The sequence below is a fragment of the Lissotriton vulgaris genome, chromosome 1_1 (genome assembly GCF_964263255.1).
Source record: "Lissotriton vulgaris chromosome 1_1, aLisVul1.2, whole genome shotgun sequence".
Taxonomy (NCBI): domain Eukaryota; kingdom Metazoa; phylum Chordata; class Amphibia; order Caudata; family Salamandridae; genus Lissotriton; species Lissotriton vulgaris.
The window spans coordinates 1,271,332,276-1,271,359,213 of NC_141685.1; the positions used below are offsets into that span (position 1 = coordinate 1,271,332,276).

The window sequence follows — 26,938 nt, forward strand, 5'->3', positions numbered from 1 at the left end:
TTCCCAGGGCTGGCAATAGAGAATTTCAGTCTAGGAGAATCATAAGGTTCCTTTCATGTAACTTCCCTCCCTTCCCTCCCGCCTGCACTTGGGATCTCAGCGCGGGGACACGCCGTCGGCGTCACCATGTGCTCTACAAATCTCCCTATTATTATTATTAGAATGTCCTGTCCTTGCATCTACCTGATGCAGATTGTCAAAACCAGAACTCAGACTTCTTAAGATTATGTGTTTGTGCCTACCCCTTGCTCACTATGCCACTGGATTCGAGCTAGCCTGGCTGATGAAGGTTGTCATAACCCGAACCAGTCCCTTGATGCTTGTTTCCGGTCCAGGGAGGACCTGGCTTGGCAGTTCGGACTGGACTGTTCCCATTAGGCACAGGGTACACAGGGCTCGACAAATCTGAAAAATTGTACTAGTCCTGCAGGTCTAGTAACTTGGAAAATCCCCTCGACCCAACTGCAACCTACTTGACCTCTGTCTTTGAAAACAGAGCAAAAGTGACAAGTTAACAAGATTTAAAGGCATCTTTATTGCTTAGTTCCTTTATGAGCAATAAAAATGCCTTTAAATCTTGTTATCTTGTCACTTTTGCTCCGTTTTCAAAGGCAGAGGAAAAAAGTTAGTTTGTTTCCTACTCGCCAGAAAGGGCGAGTAGGAGCTAAAAATAGCTCGTCCTCATCCATTCTCCCTCGCAAATGCGAGCGGGCGAGTGGATTTGTCGAGCCCTGGTACAGACTGATTTGCATATGGCTGGGTCCAAGAACAATGAATTTAACCCAGATCTCTTGACTGGGGGAGAATGTTTGAATCATTCAGCTTTCCGTCCATCATTTGTTGCAGTTACACTACTGACTGAAAAAGGCACTGATTATATATCTTTTAAGATAGGTAATCCTGGCCCATCTCTAAGTGCAGTGTATATATAAAGGTTGTGAGCAAAAGCAAGTCTGCAGGTTTAGTCATGTACTTCAAATAAAAGTAAATTTGTTTTTTATTCCATAGATTCAGCAATCCGAGAGTAGACTCCTCCATTCCGTTTGTAAGTATTTCACCTTTTGCAATTATTTTTAAAGAACAAATTATAATATTTCCTACAGAAAGCTTCACAGTTTACTTTTAATAGTAAATTAAAGTTAATGATATTCTCTAGCATTGGTGGGTGTATGATAAAAATGTACTAGGGAAATCCCTCTTCGCTAAATGAGGCAAATCTCTGAACAAGTTAGAATGTTTTTGCAGACAGGTTACTGTTGGAGGAACACACATCTAGTGTTTCAGCTCAAAAAACTGTGTTGAAATGCCTATGGAAGCCCAGAACTTAAACTTGAGTAAATTGATAACCATTTGTAAAAAGCTGATGGGAGGGCAAGCTTGTCCTGACTAGTTGAAAAAAAGAATAGAACCAGGAGAAGCCCTTATTCATTATGAGAATCTGGCTTACAACACACAGAACAAACAGCATTTCAAAAGGTATTGTTTAAATAATACTTCTGTGGTGCGTACAATGTATTCTCTATCCACTATACTGAGGGGAAAAAACTTCTCTTCCAGGGGAAACTCATCAATAGTCATAAGCACTGAATAGTCCCGCCCTCGTGCGGGACCCCGGAGCAATAGCCAATAATATGCATATATATATATATAGATATATATATAGATAGATCATATACATATGCAGCCCAATATAACCATACTAGGCTCAAAAGACTGTCCCCAAATGCCTGTAAAATCTTTACATTTGTTAAATAAAGACATATAAATTACATTATATGAAAATGCAAAGAAGAAAACACTGCCTTTGTTGTCTTTGAAACACACAATCTTTATTTTCAAAGGTAAAACAGGCAGGATCATAGAGGCAGCTTTTGCCTAGATAGGCTGCATTGTAACAATAGGAAAAAACTGGCGCCGTGCCTTTAAGACCTCTATGAGCCTCCAGGCTCCCATCATGCACCACAGGTGACAGTTAGGTCAGTTCTTTTTTCCGGCTCCTTCTGTGAGGATCCTGGAGCATTGAGCTCGCCAGTTGGTGATATTTTTTCACTTTCTTCTGGTAGTTCTTCAAATTTTTTGTCTTTACTCGACTTCTTTAGTCTGACTAAATCAACAATTTTTTTGTGGTTTTTTGGCTTTTTTTCCAGTCAATATGCCGGCCTTATTTATTAAGTGCCCGGCCTGTGGTAAAAAATGTCCAAGACAGACCCACATTCGTTCTGTGTGGCTTGTCTTCCATCTAAACACAAGCCAGAACTCTGCTACCATTGCAGCAAGTTGTCGAACAGAACTTTGAGAGAGAAAGAGAAGAGCAGGCTTCAGTCCCTGCATGACCGAGGAGAAACCGTGAGTGGAAGAGAAGATTTTCACTCCAGGAAACCTTCTCGGCAAAAAGAGCGTAAGGAAAGAGGGGAGAAGAGAAAACATCGTTCCCCTTCAACTTCGAGGGACAGATCTTCTTCTAAAGTTCTGGTATGTTCAAAATCGTCAATCAGCGTCACGACATCCGTCGACGTCTAAGTCACCGTCGAAGAAGGATTCTCAGTCTATGAGAGGTGAGAAATGTCATGAGCGTAGGCGATCCAAGTCTGGCTCCCCTACGGCTATGAGAGGACGGGACTCGACGTCGTCTCATCGACGGTCACCGCCGAGAGGCTCGAAAGATCACTCAAGGTCGACGTTGAACCGGGCAGTGGAGGCTTCGACGTCGAAGAGCCCAGGTCATGTGGCGTCTAGGCATACAACGCAGAGAAAATCACCGCCGTCGAGGCGCATGACGCCAACGCCTAAGAGACACTACGTCGAGGAGGTCGCCGTCGAGGAAGTCGACGCCGAGGAGGTGTCCGTCGAGTAAGTCGACACCGAGGAGGTCGCCGCCAAGTAGGTCGTCGTCGAGGTCGCCGTCTAGAAGATCCTCTTCGAGAAGAACGCCTTTAAGAGGATCGCCGTTAGGAAGATCGACATCGAGGAGACCGCCGTCGACGTCTCCTGCAGCTAAGAGGCCTAGAACGGTGTCTAAAGACCGATCTAAGGTTTCTGTGGCTTCTTCTAGGAGTTCTTCTTCCTCCCCTGGGCTGAAGATTGTATAAATCTCTCCAGAGCCCTCAAGAGCGCCTTCACCTACAGGGGCTAATATCTCTCCACGATGGTTGGGAGAACTCAGAGAATGGAAGATAAGGAGAATCAACCTTCCAAGGTCTACGTCCAGGCCTCCGGTGTCGGAAAGACCTGCTTCAAGATCAAGGTCACCTCTTTTACGAGTGATCCAGTCTCCTAGAAGGCGTGAGCGTACTCCGCAGAGGAAGTCTCCATCAGTGAGAAGGCGGACTTCACCCTCTCCGAGCTCTTCACATCACCGTTCATCCAAGAGACGTGATCCGAGATCTTCGACAAAGTCTACAGATTCAAAGAGGTATTACTCACCGACGCTGTCATCAACTCCTCCAAGTAGGATATCACCGATTGATGACGTAATCACATTTAATGAGGTTCTTTGCCGTGGAGCAGCGAAACTTAATAAAGAGATGCCTGTCTCTACTGCGAAGACTACGGTTATCTTCGAAACATTGCATCAAAAATTATCATCTAGACCTTTACTTCCTCTGGTTCCAGGTCTATTGGAGCCTGCTGAGCATAAGTTCTTGACTCCTGCATCTTTGGGAGCGGTTTCCTCACAGATCGCGAAGAAGTAGAAGGCTCCGGACAATGACCCATTATTTCTAAGATCTGAGCCACAGCCTGATTCGGTCATCGTCTCAGCGGCACGTAAAAATCAGAATGGAGCGACGTCCTCATCTGTTCCCCCAGACAAGGACAGCAAAATTATGGATTCGGTAGGGAAGAGAATGTGTGCCACTTCTGCTTCCTACATGAAGGTCGCCAACGCCTCCGCTTTGTTGGGTCGCTATGACCGCACACTTTAAGATTCCCTATCCCGGTTCGCTGAAAAACTTCCCAAAGAAGACAAGAATGATTTTCTGGAAATCCTTCATGAAGGTGGGCTAGTGGCTAATCAGGTGATTAGCTCAGCTGCGGATGCTTCCGATCTGTCTACGCATGGCTATGCTCATGGTCTTTGCGCAAGGCGCTCAGCTTGGCTAAGACTTGCGGGTCTTAAACCTGAAGCCCAATACCGCATTCTAGATCTGCCGTTTAATGGTAAATCGCTCTTTGGGTCTCATGCTGACTATGAGATGTCAAGAATGAAGACTGAGCTGGATACTGTGAGAGCTGTAGGTCTCGAAAAGAGAACAGACAATTTTAAGAAAAAATACCGTCCTTATGATCGGAGACAGAGCCAGCAGAGGGTTCAAACCCCTCAATGGTCGTCACAGCAAAATCAGGGAAGATCTCAGTTCTCCCAGCTTCGTCCTGGTAGAGGAAGAGGCGGCATATCCAGACAGTCTGCTCCTGGAAACAAGCAGCAACAACAAAAGCAGTGAGTGTTTGCTTCCCCTGAGCCCGTTGACCACTCCGGGGGGGGGGGGGCTTGGGGGAGTGTGCGTTTTTACCTGGAGGAGTGGAAAAACATCACAAACGACAAATGGGTGCTGAATATTGTGAGAAGTTGGCCTGATATATGATGCTCACTAGTTCTAGTGATCACCTTGTATCAGTCCAAACAACCCTTATGGTGATTGGTTGTAAAGTCAACCTTATAGACCAGCTATCCTAATGGTAGCATGGACAAAGCAGTCTTGGGCTAAACTCTCTTGGAATGTGAAGCCAGCTTTTTTACCACATATAACCCCTTGAATACCAAGTGAAAGGACACCACACAGGTTGTTATGAAAATAAACAAGTATTTATTAAATAACATACACCTCTGAACTCTTTGACATCAGAGGGCTAAGCACATGACAAAACTCTTAGGAAAAATACGTTTAAGTTGCACGATTTACAATGGTGCCCTAGGGGCACGACAAACCATATACTAAGTACGTGGAATGTGAAAGTCAATACTAGGAATGGAGCTGTACAGAGGCTGTAGGATCGCTGGGACCACGCTATACTAACTTGAGGTAAGTAATAGGAGGCCCACGGAGCGCGTGTGCAGAGTGTGAACTCACACGCGAGATGCGTACAAACTTCTATGGACAGTACAGTTGAAGAAAAAGGTGAGTACGGACGTCCCTGACTAGATAGGACTAAAACGACGTGGAACTGGACACTAGAAGAGTCAAGCTACCCTTGAGCACCGAAATGCTTGTGTTACCTCACCCACAGGCTGCGGGTGCATAGGTGCCAAGTCGTGTCGGGTTCCGGCGTTTAAGTCTATGGAGCCTGGAGGAAAAGATGCTGCAGGCGGTCAGGAGGAAGATGTCCAATGTGATCCAAGGGTGGATCAGTGAAGAGAAGAACCTGAAAGCAGAGGGGACAATGTTCAAAGTCACTAGCCAGTGATTGGAGTGGAACCATGAGTGGAACCAGATTTCGTCGTCTCGATCAGGTGAAGGTGGACGATTGTCTCTGCAGCCACGTGGACCAGGTGGTGTCTTCGACGACCAGGATGGAGGCACAAGCTGTCCCACGCAGGCTCTCGCTATCGGCGGTGTCAGTTTCTGATTCGGAGTCAACTGGCCTTGGCAAAGGCAACCCACTCGGTGAGTGGAAACGGTGTCTGGAGTGGACCAGGAGTGTCCGGGGTGCTCCTCTTTTGGAAAGGAGCAAGGGCCAGTCTGGAGCAACCAGACCAGCAGTGAAGTTGTCGGTGTTCGTCGTCTAGGAGGTCCCCAGCCAGCCGGCAAGTGACCAGACAACGCGTCGAGCAGCAAACAGGCAGAAGGGCCCCACGCAGATCTCGTGGATGCTGGAGGGCTGATCTTCGGTGCACGAGCTGCTCGGGGTCGGGGCTTCTCAGTTCCCAAAGCACTTGGACGAGGATGCCTCTGAAGTCGTGCTGGAGCGAAGTGCTGCTTCTTTCATGATGGCCGGTCCCACGTGTCTCGTCGCACCCACGGGTCTCAGCTGTGCTGCAGATGTAGGTAGAGGTCTGGGAATCCGGGTCTCGTCGGGCTCTGAAGTCTGGATCCGGGAAGGAAGACGACAAAGGGAAGCCGCTGGACGCTGATGGTGCCTGCTTGTGCAGGGTGGACACTCCTTGCCCACAAAGGAGATTTCTTCAGTCTTCTGTGGAGCAGAACGTCTAAGTCCAGAGTTTCTTCTTGTAAAGTTGTTCAGGATAATCTCATTTGGAATGGGACCAGCTCCTACCTTTATCCGGCTAAACGGGGCTGTACTACGACTAGGTCCCTCCTCTGGGTGGGACCAGGAAGGGGGGTGGTTACACCCCCTATCCTTTGTCCGGTCTTGCACCAGCACTGGGGCTGGAGTGCCCCAGGAACTGGTTCAGACCGGTGTATGCACAGGGACACCCTGTGTGCCCCAGGCATGTCTCATTCCTTTCAGCCCTGTCCTACCCAATACACAAAATCCTGTCTGGGGTGGTGCTAGCATCTCCCAAGGCAGGAAACCCTTTGTCCAAGCCTCCCTCGCTGGAAGGACTCCCAGCAGCAGGAGGTCAGACTTGTGTCTGTGGTGGCAGCATCCATTTTGTGATGCTGAGGCTCGAGTTAACTTTAACCGGGGTTCACAGTTACATACATGTTGTGTCCCTCTTAGAAGGGTGGAATGCTACCCCCGTCACCAGAATTGGCGAGGGGGTACTATTCCAATTAGTATGACACCTTACTCTACATGTTTTGATAATGTTATACCAGAGTTGACATTTAACCGCAAGGATTATAATGCACTTAAGAGTATATGGTATAGCGTTATCATGGAACAGCTATTAGGACTTGGTTCCGCAAGCTGCAAACGGGCTCAGCTCATGCCAGAGCAGCATCTCACATAATTCCAAGCACTCTGCCTTCAGGATTGATAGGGCCTGCCATAGGAATGACTGATAGGAAGATATGGGTCCATTTTAGGGTTAGATATAGGGATACTATATCTAAAGCAAAGGGCGATTACACCACCTTGCCCCAGCTGATTGATCAGCCAGTTGTGTCAGATTTGGATGGCCAGCCAGGGGTGGCATAATACATGCTGCAGCCCCTGGTAGGCCCTGAGTGCACCTATGCCCTGGGTACCTAGGGTACACTGTACAGGGACTGATAAGGTGACTCAGCCCAATTGGATATGCACCTAAGGTACATGGATGTCAATTTAGAGAGACAGCTAGGCTGTGTGTGGGAAGTGGGCCTGATATGTAGTGCTCACTATTCTAGTGATCACTGTGTATCATTCCAAACGACCCTTATTGATTGGTTGTAAGTCAACCGTATAGACCAGCTATCCTAGTAGCATGGACAAGAGCAGTCTTTAGGCTAAACTCTAGAGGGCGTGTTAAGCCAGCTGTTATACGATCACATATACCCCTTGAACACCAAGTGAAAGGACACCACACAAGTTGTCATGAAAATAAAAGGATATTTATTATAACACAAAAGCCCTGGACTCTTTATGAGGACAGGGCGCTAAACACAATACAAAGCTCTTAAAGAAATACTAAAAGTCGCACAATTTACGCAAATGCCCGAGGGGCACGGAAAACCATATACTACAAAAGTGGAATGAGAAATTACTAGCTGGTAAGTACTACTCTCATAGACTTTAGAATCGCTAGGCCTACAATGCTGAACCCTTAGATTAGAAGCAGGAGGTCTAGGAACGCCGTGTGCAGAGTGGGAACTCTCACGCGTGATGCGGGACAAAGTCTATGGTTGCTAGAAATTACAAAGTTAGTGTTCTCGGGCGAACCCGACTAGGTAGGTCAAAAACGAAAGTGGATCTAGACACTTAGAGAGTTGGTCTACGCTGGAGCACCGGGGTACTCTGTTTACCTAGCCCAGGGGCTGCGGCTGCATAGGGTTCAAGTGTCGTCGGGTTTCTTCGTTGACGAACCAGGAGCCTGAAGTGGAAGTTGCTGGCAGGCGACCAGTGAAGATGTTCCGGGCTGATCCAAGGACTGGATCAGCTGAAGAAGAGTACCTGTAAGCAGAGGGGACCAAGTTCTGAATCTCTAGCCAGTGATAAGATGGGCACCAGGAAGGCACCGGATGAAATCACCTCGACCAGGTGAGTGGGCGACTCTGGGCTCTGCAGTCTCTCGGACCAGGAGGCGTTGTCGGCGAACAGGATGGAGGTGCGAGCTGTCCCACGAAGGTATCTGCTGTCGGCGATGCTGGACCCAGGATTGGGGCAACAACTCTTGGCAAATGAAAGCCCACGCGGTGGACTCAAAATGGCGTGTGGAGTGGACCAGGGGGGTCCGGGGTGCTCCTCTGTTGGAGGGGAGCAAGGGCTAGTCTGGAGCAACCAGACCAGCGATGGAAGTGTCGTAGTTCGTCGTCAAGAGGGCTACAAGCCAGCAGGCAAGTGTCCGGACAACGCGGTGAGCAGCAAAGAGCAGAAGGGCCCCACGCAGGTCTCGTGGATGCTGGGGGGCTGGACTTCGGTGCTGGAGCTGCTCAGGGTTAGGGCTTCTCAAACCCCAAAGCACTCACTCGAGGATCCCTTGGCGGTCGTGCTGGATAAGCGTAGTGCAGTTCTGAAGATGGCCGGTCCCTCGGTCTCGTCACACCCACGAATCTCAGCTGGGCTGTTGATGTAGGTAGAGGTCAGAGGTGCCAGGGAAGCCGGGTCACTTCGTGCTGGTCGGTCTGGTTCCGGAGGAAGGACGTGCAGCAGACCGCAGGTTACTTAGTTGGTGCCCGCAGATGCAGGGTGACTACTCCTTCGTCACAAGGGAGAAATCTTGAGAAGTCGTCTTGAGTTCCTTTTCGTAGAAAGTAGTTTCATGATTCAAAGATCTAATTTGGAAGGGTCCCCGCACCCACCTTTATACTAAAGAAAGGGGCTGGTACGGGACTAGGTCCTGCCCATGGGTGGGACCAGGAAGGGGGGTGGTTACACCCCTCTCCCATGCCGGGCTTTCCCCAGCTCAGGGGCTGGTGTGCCCCTGGAACTGGTTCAAACTGGCAGATGCACAGTGAGCACCGGGGTGCCACTTGCAGTCCCCTTCCTATTCAGCCCTGCCTACCTAGGATACACGAAACTCTGTCTGGGATGGTGCTAGCACCGCCCCTGACAGGAAACACTTTGTCCAAGCTCTCCTCGCTGGAAGGACTCCCAGCAGCAGGAGGTCAGACTTGTGTCTGTGCTGGCAGCATCCATTTTGTGATGCTGAGGCTCGAGTTAACTTTAACCGGGGTTCACAGTTACATACATGTCGTGTCCCTCTAGAAGGGTGGAATGCGAACCCCGTCTCCAGAATTGGCGAGGGGTTAGTATTCCAATTCGTAAGACACCTTACTCGACATGTTTTGATAAAACGATACCAAAGATAGCAAATAACTGCGAGGATTATAATGCACTTGAGAGTATATGGTACGCGTTATCATAGAACAGCTATTAGGACTTGGTTCCGCAAGCTGCAGACGGGCTCAGCTCATGCCAGAGCACCATCTCACATAATTCCAAGCACTCTGCCTTCAGGATTGTTAAGGCCTGCCATAGGAGTGACTGATAGGAATACATGTGTCCATTTTAGGGTTAGATATAGGTATACTATATCTAAAGCAAAGGGTGATTACACCACTTTGCCCCAGCTGTCGTGCAGCCAGTTGTGTCAGATTTAGATGGCCAGCCAGGGGTGGCATAATACATGCTGCAAGCTCTGGGTACACCTATGCCCTGAGTTACAGGGTCTGATAAGGTGGCCCAGTACCAATTAGATATGTACCTAAGGTACATGGAATCCATTTTACAGAGAGAGCAGTAGGCCTGGGGTCCTGATTGGCAGGGTCCCAGGCCAACTATGTCAAAAACCAGCTAAAACACAAAGGAAAAAAAAGTTGGGGGCAACCATAGTCAGGATCTACCTTCCTACACTGTGGGTCTGATTAGCAGGCCCACAGCCAGGGAAAGTCGTAAACCAGTTGAAGCAAAAAGCAAAAATCGAGGGTGACAATAGGATTGAAGACCCTACTCTCCTACAAATATTGTGCAAAATGGATATGCAATCAGATTCAAGTCTCCCCCCCCCCCCCTTCCATTCTTCCTCAAAAGGCTGTATTCCATCTACTTCATCTTTTGAAGCAGGAGGTGTACGTGTTACTCCTAAAGAAGGCCATCGAGGAGGTCCCAAGGACACAACGTCGGCAAGGCATTTACTCCAGATACTTTCTAGTTCAAAAGAAAGGTCCAAACAAGGAGTTCAGGCCCATACTAGATCTTGAGCGCCTCAATCAGTTCATTCGGCGAGAAAAGTTCAGCATGCTGGCGTTACATCAAATAATTCCACTTCTGCATCAAAAGGACTGGATGTGCTCCATAGATTTTCAAGATGTGTATTTTCACATCCCCATTACCCCAAAGCATCAGAAATTTCTAAGGTTCTGCATACAAACCAGTCATTACCAGTTCGCAGTCTTGCCCTTCGGGCTAAAGTCAGCTCCTCGCACCTTTTCAAAGTGCATGGCAGTCGTAGCGGCTTTCCTAAGGAAGAGACATATTTTCGTCTATCCCTATCTAGACGATTGGCTGCTAAAGAGTGCCTCTCCGGTTCTACTTCAGCAGCATCTCACGTTCTGTATTCATCAGCTGCGAGACTAGGTCTGCACGTGAACTTCAAAAAGTCTATCCTCAATCCCACGCAGAGGATTCACTATCTGGGCGCACTTCTGGATTCAAAGGACGCAAAAGCGTATCCTTCGGAGTAGAGACTATCCTCCATTCTCCTCAAGTGTCAAACAATGTTAAAGACTCTTCGACCAACGGCCAGACAGATCTCGTCTCTGCTAGGATCCATGGCGTCTTGCATTTTCCTCGTTCCAAACGCCAGGCTGCACATGAGACCACTGCAGCAGTCGCTGGAGGATCAGTGGTCCCAGTTTTCAAACCGTTGGGAAGACAAACTGTCACTACCTCTGTCGGTGCTGATCTCCATTCGATGGTGGATGCAGCGGAATCATCTGGTTGTGGGAGTGCCTTTTCAGGAGGACATGCCCAAACGATCACTGGTGACAGATGCGTCCCTGCAGGGTTGGGGCGCCCATCTGGAGTCCCTTCAAGTTCAAGGAGTGTGGTCGGAGAAAGAAAGGTTGTATCACATCAACATGTTGGAGCTCAGATCTGTCCATCTAGCTCTCAAGGCTTTCTTTCCTGTGCTCAAGACATCCTTTCTGCTTGTTCAGACGGACAACACAACAACGATGTACTATCTGAACAAGCAGGGCGGAACGAGATCCAGACCTCTGTCGCTGGAAGCAAAAGCAATCTGGAAGTGGCTTCTGGCTCGGGGTATGAAAATTTCAGCTGTCCATCTGCCTGGTGTTCTCAACGTCCAAGCAGACGACCTAAGCAGAAGCACACGACTGGGTCTTAAAAGATGAAGTAATAAAAGATGTCTTCCAAACCTGGGGGTTACCAGAAATCAATCTCTTTGCGGACGCCGAAAACGCAAAATGCCGCGTCTTCGCGTCCAGGTACCCACAACGACGATCCAAGGGGAATGCTCTGTGGATAGACTGTCAGAGACATTACTCTACGCTTTTCCACCGATTCCACTCATTCCCTTGGTGATCAAGAAGCTGTACAAGTCCAAGACAGACATGATTCTGGTGGCTCCGGATTGGCCTCGCCAATGGTGGTACCCGGATCTCCTGCATCTATCCAAAGTGCCGCACAAGAGGCTTCCTTGCTGTCCGGATCTGCTGACGAGAGAGAACGGCAGGGTGTTCCATCCCAACCTGCCGTCCCAGAAGCTAGCAGTATGGTACCTGAGTTCGTCCAGTATGGTCATCTAGGTCTCTCTCAGGACTGTATGCACATTTTAAGAGAGGCAAGGAGAGCTTCTACAAGAAAGACCTATGCTTTCAAGTGGAAACAGTTTTTCACGTGGTGTGCTGCTCAGGGTCATGACCCGATTCGAGGTCAGGAACAGGTACTGTTACCATACTTACTTTCTTTGGCCAAAGCAGGTTTGCAGTATTCATCTATTAAGGTCCATCTGGCAGCAATAACAGCATATCGAAAGTCCCCAACTCCGGTTTCTTTATTTCAAATGCCAGTTGTGAAGGATTTACTAGAGGGTCTAAGGAAGGTGTATCCTCCCGTGAGGGCCCCCTTACCTCCTTGGGAGCTTAATGTGGTTTTGTCTAAATTGATGGGTCCCCCATTCGAACCTATACATAAAGCTTCTCTTCAACATCTGTCGTGGAAGGTGTCTTTCCTTGTAGCTATCACTTCTGCGCGCAGGGTGAGCGAGATTCAGGCTTTTTGTGCAACAGAACCCTATCTCGTTTTCCATGCGAATAGAGTGGTGCTTCGGACTCATCCGAGATTTCTTCCTAAGGTAATCTCAGATTTTCACATAAACCAATCAGTGATACTACCTACGTTTTTTGCTAATCCGAACTCTTCAGCAGAAAAAGCTCTGCACTCTTTGGATTTGAAAAGAGTTTTGAAGTTATACCTTGATAAAACTAAGAGTATCAGAAAAACTGATCTGTTTGTGAACTACAGTCCTCGGAATACGGGCTTGCCTGCTTCTAAGAGGTCCATTTCTAGAAGGATTGTGTCATGCACTTTGTTATTTTATCAGTTGGCACGAAAGCAGCTCCCGGGTAGACCGAGAGCGCACTCCACTAGAGGAAAGGCTGCTACTATAGCAATGCTTAAAAATGTTCCTGTGCATGAAATTTGTAAGGCAGCTATGTGGCGGTCGGTTCACACCTTTGCCCGCCATTACTGCCTTGATTCTGATACTCAGGCGGATGCCCTAGTTGGTCAGGCATCCCTGAGGAATTTGTTTGGGTAATACATATAGTAGTGTGCTGTCTAGAGGAGCTGGTATTCGTCCGCAGGGTATGGGATGGGCTTGCTACTCTATTCAATGCGTATGACTATTGATGAGTATCCCCTGGAAGAGAAGGATTAGTTACTTACCTGTAATCCTCGTTCTCTTCCAGGGGTATACACTTCAAAGTCATAAGCACACCCACCCTCCTCCCCGGACGAATACCAGAACTGGTTATTTTACACATTACCCATGCTGTGATTACACTGTTATACGCCGTCCAAAAGAACTGACCTAACTGTCACCTATGGTGCATGATGGGAGCCTGGAGGCTCATAGAGGTCTTAAAGGCACGGCACCAGTTTTTTTCGTATTGTTACAATGCTGCCTATCTAGGCTAAAGCTGCCTCTATGGTCCTGCCTGTTTTTACCTTTGAAAATAAAGGTTGTGTGTTTCAAAGACAACAAAGGCAGTGCTTTCTTCTTTGCATTTTCATATAATGTAATTTATATGTCTTTATTTAACAAATGTAAAGATTTTACAGGCATTTGGGGGCAGTCTTTTGAGCCTAGTATGGTTATATCTGAAAGAGACACGTTGGTGATAGATTCCTTACCTTAGAATATCCCCAGGCGTCAGACTGGATCCGGAAACCTTTGCGTAGCAGTACCCTTGCGCGTCGGTAGGCGTCGTCTGAGGCTCCGCGTCCGTCGTGGGCGCCGTTATGACGTCGTCGTAGTACTTAGACGCCGCCTCCGCGTGCTGACGTCAGTTCTTCTTTTTTTCCGCGCCAGCCAGCGCAAATCTGGAAAAAGCAGTAACCCAGTCAATTTTTGACTAACTTTTTTGTGATAATTTTTGATCCCTTTCGAAGTCTTGTGACTCCGATCGGTGCCGTAGGGATGCCTGGTTTCAAGCATTGTGACGATTGCGACCGCGCCATGTCGGTCACGGATCCTCACCGCCAATGCCTGACGTGTCTAGGCGTCGACCACGACGACGAGGCCTGCACCGACTGTCGGGCCCTTTCGAAGAAAGCCAGGCGGGAGCGGTCCCGCAGGCGGCTCGAACTCCGGCAGTCGGGCCCGCGCAGAGTGAGGTCCCGGTCCCACGAGAGGTCCAGGGACAGGTCGAGGGGACAGAGCTGTCACAGCTCCGGGAGTCGGTACCACTCCTCTGGGTCCAAGTCAGGTAAACACAAGAAGTCGAAGAGGCATCATCGCTCTTCCGACTCATAAACCCCCCCCCCCCCCCCCCCCCCCCCCCCCCGCGTGCGATGCGGCCGGGGGTTCGGGTGACACCGCCCACGCGGCTCCTCGGGAGTCGCGGGCGTCGCGTCCGGCCCCATACCCTCCGGTCCCTGGGCTGAACGCGACGCCGGAGGAGATTGAGCGCTTCCTCGTGGCCATGAGGTCCCTTTCTCCTCCGACTGGCTCCGCGGCGCCTTTGGGCTGAGCGGACCCGTCTGGGGGCCCTAGCGGGTCGGGGGCTTTGACCCCGCAGCCGTCGGGTGCTTCGACCCCGACGACGCCGCAGGGCCCCACGATCACGACACCGCCGGTGCCCTCGGGCCCGGCGCCACTGTGCCTTCCTCGGGCTCTGGATTGTCACCGGTGGACCTTACGACATCCCCCCCCAACCCCGGCGTTGGTCCGTCCGGTGTCACCCCCGGCGCCGCCCCCGATGCCTCCTTTGTTTCGGTTCCGACGTCGGGGCGAAGCACCCGGCGCCGTTTGGAGATTTTTACTTCTATGAACAGACCTCATTGAATTACGACCCTGAATCTCAGGAGATGGGTGATGAGGAGGATTTCGAGGGGTCTGAGGACCCTCTGACCAAAGAGTGTCAGTCTCATGAGGACTGGGCAGGAGACCTTGGGGAGGCCAGTGGCCTGGACACCTCTCCAGACACTGGTATTGTCTCCCCTCCTACCGTGGCTTCGGAGGAGGGGGCTACCTATAGTGTGGTGTTGACGAGGGCTGCCAAGGCCTTGGGCCTTAAGCTCCCCGTCGCGGGCTTGAGGACTAACCTCCTCACAGACGTCCTTAAAACGCAGTCATGCTCGGCTGAGCCTCTGCTGCCCTTTAATGAGGCCTTGACCGACGTTCTTCTGGGCACTTGGTCCAGGCCCGCTACGGGTTCGCCCGTAGATAGGAACGTGGCCAGACGCCACCGCCCGGCTCCGGGCGACCCATGTTTCCGGTCCTCCCACCCCACCCCCGAGAATCTGGTCATCCAGGCCTCCAATTCCCTGGCCACATACCCGGCGGCTCCGACCGACAGGGAATCCAAGAGGTATGAGAATTATGGTAAAAAGATATTCTCCTCCCTTAGTTTGGGACTGCGGTCTTCCAACACCGCATGCCTCTTGGGCCGCTACACCCACTCTCTGTGGGAGACGGTGGCGGAGGTGCTGCCAGAGTGCCCGTTGGAGGTATGGGTCAAACTCGGCCAAGCCCTTGTGGAGGGCCGAGATGCAGCCAAATATTCGATCAGGTGTGGGCTGGATGCCACCGACTCGCTGGGCAGAGTGATGGCTACGACGGTGGCGGTGAGACACCACGCCTGTCTGAGATCCTTCCAATTTTTTCGGCAGATGTCCAGAACACTCTGATGGACATGCCGTTCGATGGCCGTCGCCTCTTTGGCGACAAAGCGGACCACGCGCTTGAGCGCTTTAAGGACTCCAGGGCTACGGCCAAGTCCTTGGGCCTCTCGGCCCCGCACCAGCAAACTGGTTCCTTTCGCTCCTTTCGTGGCCAAGGAAGGGGTGTCCTCACAGACTAACATCCAGCACGGCGGCGGCTGTGGAAACCGCCGTGGAGGCGGTCAGGGTAACAGGCGAGGTCAGTCCACACCTTCCCCCGCAGCATCCGCCTCTAAACCCTCCTAGTCCATGCTTTTCGGCCCATGTGACACCAGTGGGAGGCAGGGTTCGCCATCACCACTCTCACTGGCGCACTGTCACTTCGGACAGGTGGGTGCTGCAGATCGTCCGGAGGGGCTACTCCCTCCCCTTTGAGACGACTCCTCAAGCCATGCCACCTCAACACCACCGCGTATCTGGGGATCACTTGCGGCTCCTGCAGGAGGAAGTTTCGGCCCTCTTGGCCAAGGGGGCCATCGAGCGCGTTCCTGGGCCAGAAGTAGGACGTGGTTGCTACTCCCACTACTTTCTGGTACCCAAGAAGGGCAAAGGGGGCCTACGCCCTATCTTGGATCTGAGGAACGTCAACGGCTTCCTCCGGAAGGAGAAATTCAAAATGCTGACTCTGGCTCAGGTCTTAGCTGCCCTAGACCCAGGAGACTGGATGGTAGCGTTGGACTTGCAGGACGCGTATTTCCACATCCCTGTCCTGCCGGCCCACCGGCGTTACCTGCGGTTCACGGTAGGCCACAAGCACTTTCAGTTTACCGTGCTCCCCTTCGGCCTTACCAGCGCCCCACGGGTGTTCACGAAGGTGATGGCGGTGGTCGCAGCTCATCTGCGCAGGTTAGGGGTCTCAGTCTTCCCCTACCTCGACGACTGGTTGAAGGCGGGCTCGCCCCAGACAGTCGTCAGCCACCTCCAGACTACGGCGGATCTCCTGCACCAGCTGGGATTTTCCATCAATGTGCCGAAGTCACACCTGTGCCCCTCTCAGAAGCTACTTTTCATCGGAGCGGTTCTCGACTCGGCGCAGTTTCGGGTTTACCCGCCCGAGCAGCGGGTTCGGGATATACAGGCTCTGATTCCAATCTTCCGACCCTTATCCCGGATTTATGTCCGGTTGACGCTGTGGCTTCTGCTGCTGATGGCCACCTGCATCCTTCTGGTGCATCACGCACGGTGGCGGATGTGGGCTCTGCAGTGGGCCCAGAAGTTTCAGTGGGCCCAGCATCAGGGCAACCTGTCCGACCGTGTCCTGATCTTGGAGGACACTGCAAGACAGCTGCAGTGGTGGCTCACGGACCACGATTGGGTCAGCGGCAGATACCTCTCCCTTCCCCAACCGGAGCACGTAGTTGTGACGGACGCGTCCCTCCAGGCCTGGGGAGGCCACATGGGAGAGGCGGAGATCAGAGGTGTAGGAAGGTGGAAACCTGACTATGGTTACCCCCAACTTTTTGCCTGATGTTTTGCTGGTTTTTCGACTTAGTTGACCTGGGACCCTGCTATTCAGGGCCCCAGGCCTACTGCTCTCTCTGTAAAATGGATTCCATGTACCTTAGGTACATATCTAATTGGTACTGGGCCACCTTATCAGACCCTGAAACTCAGGGCCAGGGGTGGGGAATTCATATCTCCCGACGCCCGAGACATCTAGATTTTCTACAAGGGCAAGAGGTTTTAATTTCTGTTTTGTCCGAAGGACAAGTAGAAAGTCCTAAAGTAATTTGATACACAGTTGTTGAACTCTGTTGTTCACATCCAGTTAAGTCGCTCAGAGCAGTTTATTAGCACTGAAAGGACGAATGCTAAAGCTGGGGGTTGCACTTTCACTTTCCCCTGAGCAGAAGAACATGATGGAGCGAAGGTCAAAGTTGCAGCTACCTCCGACCCCAGCATGTACAATACATCCACAGCAGTATCAGGCTCATGTGTGGCTTGTGGGCCCCCTCTTGGTCCTTTCATTTACTTTGTGCCTGAGACAAACCTCGAGCTTCTGCAGCTCCAGAACACCCGCAGCACTGGCATGTAAGAGACTGCCTTTTCTGCCTCTTGGCCCCCGCTCTGACTTGAACTTGTGATCCCTGCCTTTCATTCTGTGCTTCACCCTTGGGCCTCTTACGGTCCCAAGATTCCTCCACATCCTCCCCTCCAGGAACTACTGTAAAGCACCTTGTTTTCCTTTCTCATGAAGCTCGTGCCCCCCCCCCCCCCCCTCCCCTTTGTATTTCCTATACACCTTATGTTTTACACGGTGCCTATACCTGCTAACCCCACTCCGCCGCCATCTGTGACAACCCTGACCCCCTTCTCTTGGCCTCTCATATCTTACGCGTACATTACATCTCCTTACTTTCCCCATGGGGCTTTCATGCAGGCCTCAGGCCCACACCTATTTCTGTACGTGCACTTCGTCTCACTTTTTGCCTTCTCCAGGGTGCACCGTAAACACACAGTTGAAGCAGCTACTGCAGCTGTGAGGTTCTTGATAGGCGTCTTTCATCTGCAGGTTCACAGACAAAGGCTAATTAATGTGAAAGGGTGGGTGAGTGGGTTAAAGGGTGGATGGATTGATGCAAGGATTGATGTAAGAATGGGTGAGTGAAAGGATAGAAGGATTAACGCAAGGGTAAATGAATGGATGGGGTGAACGAGGATGGATGAGTGAAAGGATGGATGGCTGAATTAAATGGTGGATTAACGGCTGAAAGAAAGAAGATGGATGGGTGGATGGTTGGGTGGGTGGATGGATGATAGGTGGATAGGTGGGTGGATGGAGGATAGGTGGATAGGTGTGTGGATAGATGGATAAGTGGGTGGATGGAGGATAAGTGGATAGGTGGGCGGGTGGAGGATAGGTGAGCGGATGGATGGATAAGTGGGTGGCTCGGTGGAAAGGTTGCTGGATGGATAAGCGGATGGATGGATGGATAGATTGATGGGTGGATAGTGGAGTGAAAAGGCTGATGAGTGAAAGGGTAGATGGAGGGGGTTGAAAGGGTGGATGGATGAGCAAAAGGACAGATTGATGGTGGGATGGCTGAAAGGGAGGCTGGATATACGAGTTGAAAGGAGGATGGATGGGGTGAAAGGATGGATGGATGAGTGAAAGAATGGATGGAAAATGAGTGCAACTGTGGATGGATATCTGAGTTAAAAAGAGGATGATGGGGTTAAAGCGTGGATGTATGCGTGTAAGGATGGAGGGAGGGATGAATGAAAGGAAGGAGGAATGGATGAGTTTGATGGATAGATTTGGAGATGGAAGGATAGGGTTGGAGAAAGGTGTAAAGAACCCCCCCATTGTAGCAGCTACAGTGGGGGTGCAGCCCTTAATGTGCCTCTTCGGTCTACAACTCAGCAGACAAAGGCTGATAAGTAATGTTAAAGAGCAGGTGATTGAGTGAAAGGATGGATGGATAGATGTGTGGGTGAAAGGGTGGTTGGATGAGTGAGTGTAAGTGTGTCTGGCTAGATGGATGGAAGAATGAATGAATGAGTGAAAGGATAGGTTCAAGGATGGATGAGTGACAGGTATGGTGGATGGACGACTGATGTGATGAAGGAAAGAGTGGATGCATGGGTTATAGGGTGGATGGATTAGTGAGAGAAAAGATGGATGAGTGGAAGGATGGATAAATGGATGGATGAATAAAAAGGAGGGTGGATGGAAGGAGTGAAAGGGTGGTGGATGGGTGAGAAAAAGGATGGGTGGGTGGCTGCAATAGATGGATGTATAGGTTTGGAGATGGTTGGGTAGGTTTAGATATGGGTGGGCGGATGGTTGGATGGAATAACAATGGTGAAAGGACATTGGATGAAAGAATGAATGGATGACAATGTAAAGGTAAAATGGTAGATATCAGTGGGCGAATGAAAAGATGAATGGGTAGATGCTTGGATGGGAAAGACGAGAGCTTTTCTAGAGAGGGTTGCAATGGCTTTCTTCACTTGCTAGGTAGAATAAAAACTTTGGTTCAAAGTGGGGTGTATTTTAATTTTCTGCTCACGCACTTGGCCTGCACTATGCTCCTTACTCTATCTCGGATTATCAGGTCAGCGTGGTGCTGTTTGCCAGCACGTTCTTCCAAGACAGCCAACTGTTTTTGTTCTCAAAAAGCCCACATTGCCACAGTAGTTCCTGGAACTGAACAAAACTACTTTTTATGCAGATATGCTTCTTGTAAAAGAGCAGAATGCTGTTACACACAGTGAAGTCAGCCGATAGATAGAGAAATCATTTTAATTAAAACAAAAGTTCTTGGTTAAAGCTCAATTGTTAAAGAAAGCCACAAAAGTGCACAATGACGGATGTCCTTACATTAATGCAGATTTACATCTTTCATGAATTCACATGAATTTCCTTAAGTAGGCCAGGAAATCATACTCTAGGAAATATTTGTGAATTGCACTTTCACATGAGCTATGAATGTGTAGTTTTGCCACTGCGAAAATGTGAATGTTTACAAGTTCACTTTTCTTCGCAAACAATTTTTCCCAGCCCTCAAAGAAATGTTACTACTGTCAGGAGTACATTTCCAACCCTTCTCAGTATTGGAAAGGATTAAAGAGAGCTGATGAAAGCCCTCAAAATATGCGCGTTAGTAGGTTTGCATAGACTCGAAAGAGCATTCTAACCCTGTAAATATTGCTTACTGCTACCTCCAAACCCAGCATGTAGACTTGCAGAAAGGATGCAAAATAAGGGATTTGCTAGTATTCAAATCCGTCTATACTATGAGCCTGACATAACCAGAGTGGCAATTGCCAAAGCTCTTTTATGACGAGACTGCTGCCATTATTTGACGATGCACTATATGGCTCTAAAGGGACAAGTGGGTTTTGTTAAAGGACAAGCAGATTTATGAAGCTACTTGTCCCATGGACAACTAGATATTTTATTAAATTCCACACCCCTGCAGGGCATAGGTGTACCCAGGGCCTGCAGCATGTATTATGCCACCCCTGGCTGGCCATCCAAATCTGACACAACTGGCTGCACGACAGCTGGGGCAAGGTGGTGTAATCACCCTTTGCTTTAGATATAGTATTCCTATATCTAACCCTAAAATGGACACATGTATTCCTATCAGTCACTCCTGTGGCAGGCCTTAACAATCCTGAAGGCAGAGTGCTTGGAATTATGTGAGATGGTGCTCTGACATGAGCTGAGCCCGTCTGCAGCTTGCGGAACCAAGTCCTAATAGCTATGATAACGCGTACCATATACTCTTAAGTGCATTTTAATCCTCGAGGTTATTTGCTATCTTTGGTATCGCTTTATCAAAACATGTCGAGTAAGGTTTGAACCAGTTACAGGGGCACACCAGCCCCTGAGCTGGGGAAAGTCCGGCATGAGAGAGGGGTGTAACCACCCCCCTTCCTGGTCCCACCCATGGGCAGGACCTAGTCCTGTACCAGCCCCTTTCTTTAGTATAAAGGTGGGAGCGGGGACCCTTCCAAATTAGATCATCTTTGAATCCTGAAACTACTTTCTATGAAAGGAACTCAAGACTTCTTCTCAAGATTTCTCCCTTGTGACTAAGGAGTAGTCACCCTGCATCTGCGGGCACCAACTAAGAACACTGCAGTTTGCTGCACGTCCTTCCTGAGGAATCCGACCGACCAGCACGACGAGACCCGGCTCAGCTCATGCCAGAGCACCATCTCACATAATTCCACGCACTCTGCCTTCAGGATTGTTAAGGCCTGCCATAGGAGTGACTGATAGGAATACATGTGTCCATTTTAGGGTTAGATATAGGTATACTATATCTACAGCAAAGGGTGATTACACCACTTTGCCCCAGCTGTCGTGCAGCCAGTTGTGTCAGATTTAGATGGCTAGCCAGGGGTGGCCAGACCCTGATCAGACCCTGTAATTCAGTGCATAGGTGTACCCAGGGCCTACCAGGGGCTGCAGCATGTATTATGCCACCCCTGGCCGGCCATCTAAATCTGACACAACTGGCTGCATGACAGCTGGGGCAAGGTGGTATAATCACCCTTTGCTTTAGATATAGTATACCTGTATCTAACCCTATCAGTCACTCCTATGGCAGGCCTTGACAATCCTGAAGGCAGAGTGCTCAAAACATGTCGAGTAAGGTGCCATACAAATTGGAATACTAACCCCTCGCCAATTCTGGCGACGGGGTTAGCATTCCACCCTTCTAGAGGGACACGACATGTATGTAACTGTGAACCCCGGTTAAAGTTAACTCAAGCCTCAGCATTACAAAATGGATGCTGCCACCACAGACACAAGTCTGACCTCCTGCTGCTGGGAGTCCTTCCAGCGAGGGAGGCTTGGACAAAGGGTTTCCTGACAGGGGCGGTGCTAGCACCATCCCAGACAGGGTTTTGTGTATCCTGGGTAGGCAGGGCTTTAGAGGAAGGTGACTGCAAGTGGCACCCCGGTGCTCACTATGCATCTGCCGGCTAGAACCAGTTCCAGGGGCACACCAGCCCCTGAGCTGGGGAAAGTCCGGCACGGGAGAGGGGTGTAACCACCCCCCTTCCTGATCCCACCCATGGGCAGGACCTAGTCGCGTGCCAGCCCCTTTTCCTAGTATAAAGATAGGAGCGGGCCCCCTTCCAAATTAGATCATCTTTGAATCCTGAAACCACTTTCTACGAAAGGAACTGTCGACTTCTTCTCAAGATTTCTCCCTTGTGACTAAGGAGTAGTCACCCTGCATCTGCGGGCACCAACTAAGAACACTGCGGTTTGCTGCACGTCCTTCCTCCGGAATCCGACTGACCAGCACAACGAGACCCGGCTTCCCTGGCACCTCTGACCTCTACCCACATCGTCAGCTCAGCTGAGATCCGTGGGTGCGACGAGACCTCGAGGGACCGGCCATCTTCAAGACTGCACGACTCTTGCCCAGCACGACCGCCGAGGGATCCTCGAGTGAGTTCTTTGGGGTCCGAGAAGCCCCAACCCTGAGCAGCTCCAGCACCGAAGTTCAGCCCTCCAGCATCCACCAGATCTGCGTGGGGCCCTTCTGCTTTTTGCTGCTCACCGCGTTGTCTGGCTACTAGCCCGCTGGCTTGTGGCCTTCCCGACTACGACCGACGTGTGGTAAATAAAAATTACCTATGCGGAATTTATGCGGTAAAGTTCAATAAAATAGCTCAATCCAAAAATGAAAGGCAGAGTCCGTGGTATCTGAGTTTTATAAGGGTTTTATTCCATATAATGGAATGGTTCGAACCAGGTATCATGTTCCATCACCACGAAGGTTCAGGAAGGGATAGACAATGCTTTATTGACAGAGTACAGTATATATAGTTAATGCATATAATGGTGATGGATACAAAAAGGCGTAACAGCTGAGAGAAACGAGATAGGAACACATGTACGTAACAAAAGGCGTAACAGAAGGCGTGCACAAGGGCGTACGCGGAGGTGTGTACTAGAGACGTCATATGAAAGTGTCATAAGTGGGTGGATTCATAGAGGAATCCTGCAGTGTCAGCAGAAATATATGGCTGGATGCGCGCGCAGGCAACATGACGTGTGATTGACGTGTAAATGGAGGGTGAAGGGGACTTGACATTTAGCTCCGAAAGAGGAGACAGAAGTCTGGCGTGTCAGGACAATCTAAACCCAATCATATCTGATATCTTGTGTTTGCGGAACTGTATTATCTAGAAGGAAAGGTCTCTCGGACAGATGCAATTCTATACTGACTGCTAGTGCGTGCATAAGCGTCTATGTGTCTGCGTGTAGTGCGGGGGGCCATGGGCCTACCATGGTAACAGGAGCAGTGAATTACTTGCATGGAGACAGTGAGGCCGGGCCCTTTGCTCTGCAGCTGGGAGGATGTTTACCTAAATAACTAGACAGGAATGTATTTTCGAGGAACGGAGCAGATAACTTGAAGGCTGAATACAGTCTTGGCAGGTAAGCAGGCCGAGCCGGGCACCGCTCGCCGCGCAGGGAGTAAGGCAGAGGTCATGGATACAGAATCCAAACTGCAGCTTTCAGAGGCAGAAGGCAGGAAGGCAGAAAGGCTCGATGTCAGAAATCAGGGCCTAACTCAACTGAGCCAGGAAAACGTGAAAGTGCACCATGTAAAGACGGTGGCAAGGCATACTTAGGAACTGAATTATCGATCCATTCATGGTGCATCTGAGAGAGGACATGTTAACGTTGGACGCAAATGTATTTGCGTCTTCATAGCTGGTCATGGAGGGAAATTACATGTACTTGAAGCACGTACATGGAGCCGTTGGGGTCTACGATAGGGGACACAATTGATCATAAAATTTGAATTACCTCATTTCCTCCTTGTCCCCTACGGACCCTTCATGATATATCAATCTGCATTAGTCTATTTATTTGTTCACGCAACACCAGTTGCTCTTCTTTTTTCAGGCGGGATTTAGAATGTGGATTTGGATGAGGAATGCATGATGTGGCGCACAGACCGCAAATCGCTGGCCCACACTGGATACATAGGCAGCAACTGAATACTATGAGAAGGGCTATTCCGAGGAAGGATAGGACTTTCCAACCCCAAGCTGACAACACACTCCAGAACCAACCAGACCATGTCCATGTGCCTGGTTCCTGGTGTATCTGACTTGCAATCTTATGGAGACGTGTTATAGCTCTATATACTGACGGTGCAGTTTATGGAATGAAAACACAGCAATTTGATCCGATGACTCTACAAGCTCCGCCCCTATCGGCCAGGATGACGTCAAGAACAAGGCGATTTTGAAGGACAACAAGTCTCATAGCAGACTGTTCCTCTGTTAAGTTGCCTAGGGCGGCAGTAGTTTCATTCACTACTGCTTCAAGGGTTCTGGTCAAGTGACGTATTGATTTGCTGTTGAAGATAGCTCCTAAATAGGGAAAGAAACCTTTATTGAAATCTGTGTATTTTTCCCATGCCGTTTCAGTATAGTCGACAATCGGGAGATCTCTTCTGGGTCTATTAGGCACTAGACGAGAGTTCATATGATAATCAGGTGGAGCTAGGAAAACTGGTGGTAGTAGGAATGCAATGTAACATGTCCCATCCCAATCTAGTGGCAAGCGTATATAGGCTGTCAGTCCACAAATGAAATAGGAATGGCGTGTAGCTTTGAATGTAGACTTGCCTTTATCATTGTATTTATTTATTTTATTTATTTATGGAATTTTTAATGCGCAGCTACTACCCAAGGGTGTCTAGGCGCAGTATGATACTTTAAGATACAGTGGTAAGCGCAAACCTATTGGTTGAAGAGCCAAGTCTTCAATGCCCTACGAAAACAGATGAGAGTAGGAGCAGTTTTGATGTGTGAGGGTAGAGAGTTCCACAATCTAGGAGTTGCTACCAAGAAGCGTCTGTCTCCCCAGGTGGCGGTTCTTGTTCGGGGAACAGCTAGTAGACAACTGGCTGCTGATCTTAGGTTCCTTATAGGGGTGTATGGCTGAAATGCCTCTCTTAAAAATTTCGGGCCGGTATGATGTATGGCCTTATAGGCAATACATAATGCCTTAAATTTAATCCTGCTCTCCACTCTTAGCCAATGAAGATGGCGTATAGCTGCCGAGGTGGACTGGCGCCTTGGAATGTTGAGGAGGACTCTAGCTGCCATATTTTGAACGGATTGAAGCTTGTTCAGAATATATTTGTGCGTGTTAAAGAAGAGGGCATTTCCGTAATCAAGCTTGGAAAACACCAAGGTGGTAATCAGTGTTTTTCCAGCTGATGCTGGCAAGTACGGTAGCAGCTTTTTTATCTTTTTCAACGTGAAAAAGGCAGCTGAAACAACCTTATTTACATGATGTTTGAAGGACAGATGTTTATCAAAGATTCAATTCAATTACAGTATTACATTTACTATGACCTAGGTGTACTGAGCCATTCTTTCTGACACATAATTCACCTTTAACTGGTAACACTGACATAGAGGGTAAGTCTGGTCTGGTATCAGCTTGGACATTCAGAATCATGAGGTTAAGTGTATAATTACCTAATCCATATACTTCGTTTTCTAGATCGGTCCCTGTCCTTTGTGGAAGACCCTCCTTGTTAGGGTAGCAGGCTTTATGCATAACTACGTTCAGATTTCCCCAGACCCAACCTCCCTGATAGATTATGGCATCAGAATCTAAAGAATTTATTAAACTAAACCATGCACCACAGGAACCATTGTGTGTAAACGGGTACGGAAAGGGGGGCAGAACTCCCTTGTATTTCTGAAAGGGGGGGAGTCGGCCAAATATCCAACAATTTGTAGCGTTGCTGGTCTGATGAGAATGATGTAACATACTAATGAAGGTATTGTTGCGCAGCGCAAGTCGGTATGACAACTCGTGAGGGGGTAATTCACTGAAAGTGTGTTCGACAGTGTCATTTGAGGAAGAATGTGCACGTGTGAAAATAGGGAGGTACATGTGGAGCAATAAACCTGCAGCAATAATCAGAAGGCTCAGAAAAAACATAATCAATAATGTAACGATGCAATAGCTGCGGAGAGATTTACAATATTTCTTTTTCTTGATCTGTTTCTGTCTATCTCTCTCTCTATTGGGATCTAACTTATACATGTCAGGAACTTGTCTAACCGATTCACCTAGGGGAGGACTTAAACAATTAAACTGTCTGACTTGCTAGATCTCAATTTTTGCTTATACTCCTCTTGAGGAGTTTTCTCTGCCAGGGGGAGTTTAGTATCGGTTTCAGTCAATGGAATGGGGCCGGGCTGAAAGTCTATCTTTGGCGACAGTCCATGAAACTTCTTTATGTGGCTTGAGTGGAGCCACCCTTTTCGGCCCTTCACCTTCACAGCCGTCCTCGTGGTCAGTAGAACAAGCTTCGGCTCCTGCCAGCGGGGCTCCAGCGGACTCTTCCGGTCGAAGTTCCTAACGAAGACAAGGTCCCCCGGAGTAATCTCATGTGGCTTCACCTCGGTATTGTCGGGAAAGGCTGCAGCTACCTGTGAACGACAAGATTGTAGTGCAGACATCAAGGAGGCAAGGTAATCTGTCAGCATATTACAATCAACATCTGTGATTTTGCGAGGCAAAGGCGTCCCCCACATATTCGGTGGTCTACCAAAGACCACCTCGTACGGGGATAGCCCTGTTCTTGAGTGTGCTACCATTCTCATGTAAAAGAGCGCGACTGGCAATGCAACTATCCAGTCCACGCCTTTCTCGGCACAGATCTTAGCAAGGCGTGTTTTCAGGGTCTGATTGTGTCTCTCTACGAGACCTGCTGCTTCGGGATGTCGGACACAATGGAACTTCCACTGGTATCCTAGCAGGAGTGATACCTGCTTCATAAGCTCGGACGAGAAGGGCTGACCGTTATCTGAGTACACGACACGGGGCAAGCCGTACCGTGGGAAGTATTCACGTACCAGCTGCTTGGCAGTGGTCGGGGCAGTGTAATCTGAGACTGGATATGCTTCTGTCCATCGGGAAAGTGCACATACAACTACGAGGACGTACTTGAATCCTCGACAACGTTCCATC

The 26,938-nt window shown here is 49.4% G+C and overlaps 1 protein-coding gene across 3 annotated transcripts in view; it reads left to right on the forward strand.

Annotated features, from left to right (window-relative positions):
* LOC147748976 (gametocyte-specific factor 1-like) overlaps nt 1-26,938 on the forward strand; it is a 657,206-nt gene that overhangs the window by 546,968 nt on the left and 83,300 nt on the right. For all 3 annotated transcript variants that reach the window (XM_086964771.1, XM_086964760.1, XM_086964780.1), the window contains one exon: nt 1,009-1,045. In XM_086964771.1, coding sequence (XP_086820897.1) covers nt 1,009-1,028 — 20 coding nt within the window. In that variant the 3' untranslated portion in view covers nt 1,029-1,045. The remainder of the gene's footprint in view (nt 1-1,008; nt 1,046-26,938) is intronic.